Below are 12,458 nucleotides of genomic sequence, written 5' to 3'. Positions count from 1 at the left end.
CAGAAATTATTAAGCCTAGTGAGAAGGGCATGTTGAAAGCCAATATAGGCCAAAAGCTAAGGTTCTCGCACCAAAGTTAGCCATGTTGTGAATACAAAGGAAAAGTTCTTGAAGGAAATTAAAAGTGCTATTCCAGTGAGCACACAAATGATAAGACAGTGAAACAGCCTTATTGCAAATATGGAGAAAGTTTTAGGGGTCGGTATTGAAGATCAAACAGCCACAGCTTTCGCCTAAGCAAAAGACTTACCCAGAGCAAGGCCCTCACTCTCCCACTGAAGATGCTGTGAAGATTGTTGAAATGACAACAAAGGATTTAGAATATTACATAAACTTGTTGAAATAGCAGTGGCAGGATTTGAGAGGATTGACTCCAATTTTCAAAGAAGTTCTATTTTGGTAAAATGCTATCAAGTAACATTGCATAGTACAGAGAAATTGACATGAAAGAGCCTATTGATGCAGCAAGTTTTACTGTTGTCTTATTTAAGAAATTGCCACAGCCACCCTAACCTTCAGCAGCCACCGCCCTGATCAGTCAGCAGCCAAAACTGTTGAGGAAAGACCCTCCCCTAACAAAAGCTTACAATTCACTAAAAGTTCAGATGATGCCTTGCCTTATTTAGCAATAAAGTATTTTTTAATTAAGGAATATACATTGTTTTTTAAGATGTAATGCCATTGCACCCTTAATAGATTATAGTATACTTTAAATATAACTTTTATATGCAGTGGGAAACTAAAACATTAATGTGACTTGCTTTATTGGAATACTCACTTTATTGCAGTGGTCTAGAGCCAAATCCACAATGTATCTCAGGTATGCCTGTATTTGTAATATTGCAAAGTGTAGATAACCCAAATGTCCTTCAGTGGAATACTAGTTGGCCATTAAAAAGAATGAAGTATAACATGGATAAAACTAAGTTAAATCAGGTACAAAAGGCCACATATTATATGATTTCATGTATATGAAATGTCTAGAACAGGAAAATTCATAAAGATAAAACTTAGATTAGCAGTTGCTATGAACTCAGCAGATGGGAGGAAGGGAGAACGAGTGCTCATGGGTGCAAGGTTTCTTTCTGAGGTGATGAAAATATTCTGATATTCTGGATTTAAATTATAGTGATGTTCATATAACTTTGTGAATATATTTTAAACTACTTTAAAAGGATGAATTTTATGGTATGGGAGTTCTATTTCAATAAAGGCCATGTAAAAAAATATATGTAAGTCTAACAAAGCACTTCTTCCTCAAAGTCTTCCTGTCTAATTAAGGAAAAGAGCCAAAGACCTTCCAGCTTTGCATGATCTGGCTTTTTTTTTTTTTTTTTAGGATTTTTATTTATTAATGAGAGACAGAGAAAGAAAGAGGCAGAGACACAGGCAGAGAGAGAAGCAGGCTCCACTCAAGGAGCTCAATGCGGGACTCAATCCCGGGACTCCAGGATCACACCCCGGGCTGAAGGCAGGCACAAAACCGCTGAGCCACCCAGGGATCCCCATGATCTGGCTTCTTGTTGCTTCACCGATCTCATCCCTTTTGGCCCCCCAAGTCAATACAATTTAGCGGCAGTGATCTGACTATTGCTGCTTCCAGGCCTTTTTAGCTTTTTTTTTCCCCTCTTCCCCCAAACCCAGCTACCCTTGACTCAAAAGTCAATCACCCAGAGATGCCTTCCCTAGCCAACCTCTAAAATTGTAAAGCTCTTCAACATTACCCACACCCCTTCCTTGCTTTATTCTTATCTTTGGCACTATTCATCCTAACACAATATATATTTTACTTTTTAATTTCATGTATTATTTTCTCTTCCCTCAAAATGTAAGTTCCACCAGGGCAGAGATTTTGTCTCTTTTATTCACAACTGCATCCCAGGGCTTAGAACAGTGCTTGGCACATACTGTCACTAATGTTATTGAATGAATGAACAAAAATCAGAAATATAAGTAACTGAAGAGGGGGCTACATTTTTTTATACCCTTTTTTCAACTGAAATTTAAGTTTTCTCTAGGACTATGAGATTAAGGAAGTGGGAGGAAAGAAATAATTGGGCTTTTACACTTTATTTAAAAGTAAAATAATAAAGACAATCACACAGTTCTTAAAATAAAAAGAAAACTTTATTTGTTCCAGGCAAATAATTGTTTATTTCTCATGAAGGTCTGGCAGAGATCCACAAATTAAGTACTCAGAAAATGTTGACTGATTTGACAGTGGTGGGCCTAAATCAGGGGTTAGTAAACTATGGCCCACAGCATTCATTCATTCATTCATTCATTCAAACAATAAGGTTGTATTGGAATATAGCCATACCCATTTATTTACATGCTGTCTACGACTATTTTCATGCTACCGTGGTAGAGTTAAAATAGTTGTGACAGGGACACCTGGGTGGCTCAATGGTTGAGTGTCTGCCTTTGGCTCAGGTCATGATCCCGAGGTCCAGGGATCAAGTCCCACATCAGGCCCCCCCTGGGGAGCCTGCTTCTCCCTCTGCCTATATATCTGCCTCCTGCTCTATCTCTCATGAATAAATAAATAAAATCTTAAAAAAAAATAAGTTGTGGCAGCAACTATATGGCCCACAAAGCCTAAAATATTTACTGACCCTCTTATAGAAAAGTTGCTGACCTCTGCTTATCAGCCCTTGTAGGATACAGCACAGTAGAGGAGAGAATTTGGTCAAACATTCAGACATTCAAATTTTATTTGCCTTACTACATGTTACCTTAGACAAGTTTTCTGGTCTTTGATTTTCTCATCTGTAAAAGGAAGATAGTACCTATCCCACTTGGTGGTTGTTTAAGAATTTTAAATGAGATGTTGTATGTAAAGCACTTAGTGAAGTACCTAAAAAACAGTAAGTTGCAGCCCAATAAATGTCATGTACACACAAATATATTACACATACACATATACACAAGAAATGTAAATGCCCTCAGTCACCAAGCATTTTCCAGATACTTAGCACTATTTTAGGAAAATAATGAATAAAAATAAAATCAACAAATGTCAATAATAAATACTTACTACACATGAGGAACATAGTTACCACCAGAATGTATGGGATTTGGTCATTTGTTGAGAAGATCATAGTCAAGCATTATTCCTAACGTCCTATTCACAGTATTGTGGTGCCCTTGACTCATATCTTGGCAAAATGTATAACCTACTATATAGAATGTTTACGTCTTCACGTAAGTTTTATTGCTTTTTAAGGAAAATTTTACATAAGGAGGATTAATTCATGCTATGTTCTGGTTATAAGTAAGGAAAAATTGTGTGATGCCTTTTATGACAAAATTTCAATCCAGTCTTGGGGTGCCTTGTTGGGTAACTCTCTGTTTAGAGAAACCAGTGTTCTAGTACTGGATTATTCTGAGGATATCTTTATGCCTATACTGCCTTTTCTTTAGTAAAATCAATAAAGTGAAAGATTTATATTTTTCATTTACCAGGTTTCATTTTTTTGTTGTTGATTTGGAGACTAATGGTATGGATCCCCATCAAGAATATATGGAATTCTTTAGTATTTCTCTTCGGTATATAGAATCACAGTCTCACTTTCACTAATCATTTAATAAACATTTATTAATCATCTACTGTGTGCTAGGCATTAAAACATTTTTTTTAGATTAGTAGAGCACAGTTTTGCCTTTAAAATACATAAGGTATAGTAGAAGAAATCAGTATGTAAACGAATAATTTCAATAAGGTAATAGGAGCAATAGCAATGAAAGTATGGATAAGAAAGCTATTAACTCTGCCTTAAGGTGTCAAGGAAAACTTGGAGAGTAATATTGGAGCCGAATCTCAGTGAATCAGTTTAATATTGTCAAATATACATGGTAGAAATAATGATACCTCACTAGTCAATCAACAAAATTTTTGACCATCTACTGTGTGCCAGATAATACTGTAGACAGTGGGGATAGACCAATGAACAAAATAGATGAATTGTGTAGATTACTTTGTTGTAGAACAAGCAAAGGCATTGGAAGTGAGGTGGATAGTATAGCTAAGCCAAGGAGAGTCTGGGGGAGCTTCTATCAGGAAAGAAGCAGGAGCCACATCACACTAAGAAGTTTCAGTTTGATGCTCTAGGGCAATGGTTTCAACCTGGGAGCTCCAGAGATACTGGTGTATCATAAGGTTCTTACAAAGGGATTATCAATTCATGTTTAGATACTAAGCAAGTGTAGACTGTGGATTTTGACAAAATGTTTTTTATATACGTCACTACCTTTCAGTTTTATGTAATTATTTTGAATAATAAATTATGGATTTATTTAAACATGATGAATTCAAAATACCTTTTTATTTTTTACATTTTCTGTCTTCTCAATTGATAATATTTCTAGAATTACTTTTAAGTTGCTGTGTGTCAAAATGACAAATTTAAAAAAAAGATCATAAAATATTGAGCCTGATATTTCCTGAAGCTATTAAAACTTTTACAGTAGCTAAACAAAACTTCAGTAAATATTAAATGAAGACCTTCTAAGTGCCAGATACTGTTCTAGCCATGGTCTGTGTCCTCACGAAACTTAGAGTTAACTGGAGTCCATATGAAGAACAATGAAGTCAACATGGATAGGAGTGTCTGGATTCAGGATATTTTGAGTTTATAACTCTTAAGCAGTGAGAATTCTCTCACTAAAGGCAGACTGCTAGAATCAAAAGAAAGTAGATCATTGGGAACACAGCTAATGTGGTGCTAATGCAGGGGAAAATTCAGCTTTTTAAGAGTGTTGTTTTCTCATAGCAAACCTAATCAATCTCCAGAGAACAGGGATATTAGTGATTTATGGGTCTCTGAAAATACCTCTACAGTTTGATTTCTCTCTACCTATTAATGAGGTGTAAGCCTGTGAAATAATCTTAAATCCAAGCATGTAATATATAATATAATTCATGTTTAAAAATCCATCTGTTTCGGACTCCTTCACAATTGACAGTGTAAGTGACAGGAGTTGAAGGACAGTCATTACCTTCATTGGTGGATCTTTGAACCTTCAGCCCAACTAGCTCACTTCTCTGACTTCTTTCAGATTTCAGCCTTCTGTCCTATTCTCCCTCTCTCCCTCTTCTACCCCCATCCCTCCTCCCGCCCCTTTTCTTTCTCGCTAAGAAAGACAGCTATTGACTAGAAGCCCAGAGTTGCCCCCAAGTTCCGACCACCAGCTCGAATTCTTATGAAGTGGACTTGTAATATCCTTAATGTTGCTGTTGGCAGTCAGTTACAGATTCCATTATTGTCGATCAATGCCGTCGCCATGCGAGGTGGGGGGAGGAATGGAGGAGGAGGAGAAGAAAGGAGGGATGAGAGCTTCCTATTCACAGATTTATCAACCTGCCTTTGCTTGCAGGAAATCTTCGCAAAGGGGGCTGAGATGCTGTTGAAATAGCTAAAGCAGGAAGGGGCTAGGGGGCTGCAGTTCTCTCTGGGTGACTGAAAGGAAATTTGAAAACCTTTCTTCTCGGAACAAAACAAAATGCTGAATTTGTTCTTTTGCCTTTGTTTTTGTTTGATGATATGCTTTACTTAACTGATTAGCTATTGTGCTGTCTGGTTATCTAAGCTGCTTCAGTGTAGGAACCTGTTTCTTTTTCTTTGAGTATCGTTCTTTATTTTCCTTTGCTTTCTCCTGTCATTAAACACAAATCATTATTCAATTTTATCCTGGCTTCTCTTTCAGGCTGAAGCTTAACACTAAGAGACAGAAGGACAAATCTCCCTTCCCTCCTCTTCTGTCACCCTCTTTTAACCCTCTGTTTCCTTCCCCCTCCCCCCCGTTGTGTTAGATTGATGTCACAGAGACAGAATTCAGAGTGGAGGGAGGATCACATTTGCTCTTTCATCATTACAGCCTAGCCAGCAATTTAAGTGTTGGACCCCCAAGAATTTAGTCTTTGTATCTTTCTTTTCCCATTCCATCATTCAGTAATTGTGTTCTGTATGGAAAAGTTTTCTGGCTGGAGAATGAGTCTCCTTTCCCCCGGTGATGTGGCCGAGTGGCTGGATAGTAGCACGGAAGAGGAGAAGAGCCTTCTGTCATTTCTGGGTACGGTAGGGCTCCGCTTGTTCTTTTAACCGTTTCTTGTCTGAACTTCTCTTACTTTGGGGGAGTAAGACCCCCAAATTCTCTAAAATCCACTTTTGTATTTTTAAAACGGGGTAGAGGAATTAAGAGGATATGTTTAAGTTGTTTGCTTTTCAAGGTTTGTTTATGTATAGAGAAAGAGGGTCACCAACATTGCCTGTGAGAAATAAGAGACAGTTTGCTTTGCTTTAACAAAGAGTTCTAGCTCTGGGCAAAGCTTACTATGTCATCCGGTCAGCTGTTCATGGTATTCAGACAACTTCTACCAGCCAAAATATATTATTGTTTTACTATACCTCTTAGTACAATGATAATAAGGCTTGCCTTGTAAGAGTGGCAATAGGCTTTGTGTGCAAGAAAAGCCAACATATGGATTGAGAAGTAGCTTTTCTGCAAGGTGTGAAATATTTGTAATGTTCATATAGAAGATTTCTACTGAGTATATAAAATAGGACACATAGACCAGCTGTCATTTAAACTTCCCATTTATGGATGTTTTCTAATAGATTTCTGAAGAAAGCAACTATTGATCATGGAATTATTGATATAATAAATTCATAAGAAAGTTAGGTTATAAATCCATTTGTGTCATCAGTGCAATAGGAGAGCTTGATACACAAATCCTATTTGTGAACACTTTTGTTAGATTAATAATTGCCTTGAAATTATTTTTTATAAATTTGATTTGTCTTATATTTCACTAAATACAGATATACCTTTATTATAAGTGGGCACAATTTATGGTCTTCTAATTTATTCTTCATGAGTATTACCTATAACCTAAGAATAATCTTCTACCATTCTAAAGGGCATCTATCTTTAAAATTTTTTAAATTATATTTAGCATGACTTTGTTTTGTTTTATTTAATTCAATTATGTTGTCAATCTAAACGTTCTATAAATGATTTCTTTTTTTCATGCAGTTTAGGTATAAAGGGTCATCCTAATCAGATCTTTTCTAATTCTGTAAAGACTCAGGTATATATATTTTGATATCAATGCTGCTGTTAATTTGTTTATCATAGCCTCACTTACCTTGGGTATTTGGGTGACTTTAAGAAATATGTGTACCTCTTATCCTCATTTCTCTAAAGCCTATCCTATTCTACTTGCTTCCCATTCCTCTCCCCTCCACATACACCGAGAAACATCAGTGAAGAAAAGCAAATACAAATATCCCTAAGTAAAACCAACCACTTAAACCCTATTGCATCATGGGAAAGGAAGGTAGAGTCATCACTAAACATCTTTCCCTTGCTCTTGCATGATATTTTTCTGTATTCTAATTATCTAGCCTTAAGATTAATTTACTTCTTTTTTTGGCTATTTACCTCCATTATGTCTAAAAAGAAATCAGTCAAATACATAGAGTTGGGCAAATAAAAGGTGACTACAATTTATGCCCTATCCCCACTCCCATCCTCTGTTTAGGAGAGTTAATGAATTCCTCTTTATTCACAAATGGAGGTGATAAAGACACACGATGTTAGAACATGCTTAGAAGAAAAATGCGAATTCCTATAAATTATCCAACTAATAGAAGGAAACCTTAGCATTTGTAATAGATAAAACACAGGGAAGTCAGTCATGATGCTGCTCAAGGGCCACAATAAGTTTAGTTGCTGAGAGAGTAGACAGCTATGTAACTCCTGCTCTTATTTGGGAGGTTTCCAGACCATGGGTAGCAAACACTTCTGTCTGTGGATAAACAGGAATTTACTAAGTTCTTCCAGAGGAACTAGGAGGAAAACTATCCTAGATATAGCTTATAATAGCTTGAGGATTAAGCAAAGCTTTTATGTCATTTGCTAATATAATTACCATTAATTACAACATGCTTTTCCCAGTGAAGATGCCAAAAGAAAAATAAGAAACCTGAATCTACTTTATGGTGAATCTAGGATGAATGGAACCAAAAGAGTCATGTCAGAGAACCTATTAAACTATGCTTTCTTTTCCTAAGGAAAGGTTTCTCTCAAAGAGGAGACGAAAGGAAAGTACTTTGTGTTGGTTGGGCTTTACTACTTCACTTTTGAACAATAGCCACTTAACTAATGTTCAGGCCTTCCCGTTGATTTAGTGCAATGCTGGTTTGATGCAACTTCATAAAACTGTGCTGTACATTATTCTACTCAAAAACCTTCCATGGCTCCCTTCTCACCTATCAGATGAAGTCAAGACATCTTATGCGGAACTTATTCTGGCCCTTCTGTTTGACATTCCAATATTCTTTTGAGGGAGGGGCAAAGAAGCCCTTCACTCCACCAAATGGATTAACTTTCTATATCTTACACACAAACATTGCCCTTTGCTACCTTCGCACACGTTATTTCTTCTGTCAGCAGTGTGCCTTCATCCAAATTGAACTTTCGTAACCTTGCCCCTATTTTGGATCTTGCTCATGAACAAAATATTGTGCTAGGTACTATGGCTAGATACAAAGAGGTATAAGATAAAGCTGTTTGTGAGAAATGTAGAATTTGGTTGGGGAGAAAAACACGAACTGTGTACAGTTAAGTGAGACAGACTTAACAATAATTCAAGACAACAACGGAGAAAATAAAGTAGTACTTGATTGTGAAATGATTTATCTAGGCAAAAATTGCCTTGGAAATTTGAAGAAGGGAGGTATCATTTTCAATTAGGAACACTGAAAATTGCTTTACAGATAGGATTTAATCTGAATCTTAAAAGATAGAGTAGATTTTTATAGAAATGTAGTTTTCTGTATGGAAGGAGTGTCATGAGGAATATTAAATTATGTTCATGTCTAATGAAAAAAACTGATTTGAAAGGAATGGGAAGTTCATGTAAAGTAGTGATAAGAGACAATATGTGAAGGATGTTTGGTGGCTGGCTGGGTAGGACCTTTCATGACAATCTATTGAGTAACAGCTTTATCTGGAAAGCAGTTGGAAAGAATTAAAGATTATTGAGTAAGAAAAAAATGTGACTAAAATAATTTCTTAGGAAGACATATGTGAAAATGTCTAAACAGGGGGACAAGACCCGAAGCAGTTAAACCTTTTTGAAAGCTATTAGAGAGAAGTCCAGATATGGACTAAGTGCTTCTATTTTAACACTTAACTCCCTATGGTATTATTAGTGGTTTCCTTATTTGTTATTAAAACTAGATTGTGAATGCCTTCAAAACAGGGGCCCAGTCCTCTGTCTTTTCAGCACCCAGTACACTCCAGGTGGAGAGGAATATTTATGTACCGAATATCAAAAACTGAGATGAAAAGATGGCGAGATTTCAAAGACTGTATCAACAGAATTGCTGACAGATTGGCAGAATGGGAGAGAAAATAAAGACTATTTTGAATTTGGGAAGATGGTGGTGCTATTAACAGAAATTGAAAAGTTGGGAAAGGGAGTCAGTTTTTTAGGGAAGAAGATGAGTTCTGTTTAGATCTATTGAGTTTGAGGTGGCTAGTACATATTCAGATAGAAATATAGTTCTAATTATTGGACATGAAGTCACAGGTAGAGAGCGACATTTGGGAACCATCTAGAGAAGAAAGATAGTTCAAGCTTAGCATCTGTGAGTGACCTACTATTGAGAAACTGTCAAGAAAAAAACCGAGGTCAGGAACTGAACCTTGAAGAACACTAGTTGGGAGAGTGGGGTGGGGGTGGGGTAGAGAGGAAGAGGAGATCCAGAGGGAATGATCATAAAGGTAGGTGGAAAGCCAGGATGATATGGTGTGTGGTACAAGTGCTAAGGTAGAAAAAGGCCAGCAATGTCAGTGGTTATAAAAGACAAAAAGAAGTCAGAAATGACCACTGGATTTGGTAATTAGGAGACTTTTTTTTTTTAATTAGGAGACTTTTGGTAACTTGTGAAATTATCAGTTCTATTTCATTCATTAGAGTTGAAGGAAGAGAAGTTAGATTTTATAATATTGAGAAAGACAGCAGATGATGAGACAGTGAAAGCTACAGGCTACATCTCTTACCTGGAGAAATCTGTGACTAATAAAAAGGAAAAGTGCCTTTTTTAAAAATTGGGGAGACTTGTACGTATTTTTGGTAGAGAGCAAGATATTGAACCTATTAAAATATATTAAAATAACTAAGGGCACAAAATCGTTTATGAGTTTGAAAGTGAGTGTGGCATTTAAGAGCACAGAGTTAACCTTTTGAAAGGAGAAACTCATACAGGAATCAAAGTTGCTTGTAGGGATTTAGCAGTGGAAAATAGGGAAGATGAAGGAGATAACTGCTATGGTATTAATCTTATGGCATTTAACTCACCCAGTCTTGCATTGCAGTTAGTTAATTGTGTACCCACCTAGCACTCCCCTGTTTCTGAAAGGTAGGGATTTTCCCTTAATAATTTGGCATCTTCTAGAATAACACTGAAGAGGTACTTAGTAAATAAATTTTTTTGAATGAATAAATGTTATTCAGATACTCAAAAGTTTGAGATTCAGCCATTTTCACAATTACCCAAATTACTCTGTCAGAGCTACCCTTTTTCTACACTGTTCTCTATTCTCAGATCTGCAAGTACCATTTAAGGGACGTTGGTAGCATTTGCAATGATTTCAGTAGGTTGTAATTGTGTTTTCCAAATTCTAGAATAAGCAGGAAAATACTCAAATATTTTGTACTACTTTGCATTTTCTAAACTAAATTTAAGTGATTTTTTCATTAAGTGAAGTTATTTAAGTGATATAATCATTCTATAAAAGAAGATTATAATTTTGGTAAAACCTAAATATTTTTAAGCTTCTAAATGACCCTACTTACTACAGTTAATTATTTGGTATTGGTAGCTATTACCTGATTCCTAAAATCACACCTAACCTCAAGGGGAAAGCATATTCAAAATTTAAAACTCTCATCTCTGGAAAAATGGCAGATATCCTGAAAACACAGAAACAACTAGAAATGTCATATTAATGAAACAAATATTTTTAGACTGCCTAGTTGACCTCTTCTTAGGAAAGAAAGGAAATCCCCTGGAAGAGAAAAAATAAATATCCAGGTAGTAAATTGTCCTGGGGGTATTTGCCAATCTTAGAATTCCAGAATGTTAAGTTTTATTTTATTTTATTTTTTTTAATTTTTTTTTTTTTTTTTTTTTTTTTTTTTTACTTATGATAGTCACACAGAGAGAGAGAGAGAGGCAGAGACACAGGCAGAGAGAGAAACAGGCTCCATGCACCGGGAGCCCGACGTGGGATTCGATCCCGAGTCTCCAGGATCGCGCCCTGGGCCAAAGGCAGGCGCCAAACCGCTGCGCCACCCAGGGATCCCCAGAATGTTAAGTTTTAATAGCCACAAGATAGGACATGAGCCTAGGGGCCAAAGTGAAAAATTAGAATGGAAAGTCTCAGGGCACCTAGCTAGCTCAGTCGGAGAAGCATGCAAGTCTTTATCTCTGGGTCCTGAGTTTGAGCCCCACACTGGGTGTGGATATTGCTTAAATAAATAAAACTTAAAAAAAAAAAAAAAAAAAAAAGAACCAAAATCCTCATCCCATTGTTCCTTATACAACTAGATCTCTTGATGACTGAAAATAAGAAAAGAATCTGCTCATTCACGAATCTTACTTATCTTAGACTGGACTACTGGTCAGGGAGGGAAGAGGGTAAAAATCCCTGGGAATTTATAACCACAGTTCTGATAAGGTAAAAGTAAAATTGTGTACAACAATATTGATGTTAGATAGGAAGGGGATAATTGGAACTGAAGTTTTTTAAGATCATTGAATTATTCAAGAGAAGGATAGAAATCAAGATTAGCATTAGGCTTTAAATATATGTGTTAAAATGGTAAGGACAGCTATTAAAAGAATGAAAATAGAGTGCATGATTTCAAAAGCAGTAGAGAAGAAAATGAATTTTTAAAACTTGATCAATCTGAGCAGACAGAAAATCAGGAAAAAAGCATTTTAAAATGTGAATAGAAAAACATAGTAAGATAATAGAAATAAAATCTAACTATATCAGAAAACACAATATTGAAAATGTTAAAAGGTAAAGATAGCCAGACTCCATTTCTTTACTAATGTTGCAAATGAAAAAGACATAAAGACAGACCCAGAAGGATTAAAAGTAAAAAGTTTAGGAAAAGATATCTTTGGCAAATAAAAGCTAGCATCTCCATGAAAACAAGATAAAATGGAGCTTTATGTCAAAAACCATTAGTAGGAATAAAGGAGGTCACTACATAAAGATAAAATGTAGAAATTGCTAGAAAGATACAACAATCTTACATTGTATCCAGTAACAGTCTCAAAATTTATAAGGCAAAAATGGACAGAAATATAAGGAGAAACTGATAAATCCTATCCACAAAAAAATTTTTTTTTTTTTTATGATAGTCACAGAGAGAG

General features: G+C 35.9%; 1 protein-coding gene across 9 annotated transcripts in view; it reads left to right on the top strand.

Moving 5' to 3' along the window:
- Positions 1-12,458, top strand: part of RASAL2 (RAS protein activator like 2) — a 347,984-nt gene that overhangs the window by 236,939 nt on the left and 98,587 nt on the right. Inside the window, exon 1 of one of the 9 annotated variants that reach the window (XM_038542407.1) lies at positions 5,855-6,072. The exons of the other annotated variants lie outside the window; for them this stretch is intronic. Coding sequence (XP_038398335.1) covers positions 5,967-6,072 — 106 coding nt within the window. The 5' untranslated portion in view covers positions 5,855-5,966. Of the gene's footprint in view, positions 1-5,854; positions 6,073-12,458 lie in introns of those variants that run through there. 9 annotated transcript variants of the gene reach the window in all.

Source organism: Canis lupus, chromosome 7 (assembly GCF_011100685.1).
Source record: "Canis lupus familiaris isolate Mischka breed German Shepherd chromosome 7, alternate assembly UU_Cfam_GSD_1.0, whole genome shotgun sequence".
Classification (NCBI taxonomy): domain Eukaryota; kingdom Metazoa; phylum Chordata; class Mammalia; order Carnivora; family Canidae; genus Canis; species Canis lupus.
Note: the sequence above shows the minus strand (reverse complement) of the source record. Positions and strands in the feature narration are given on the sequence as shown.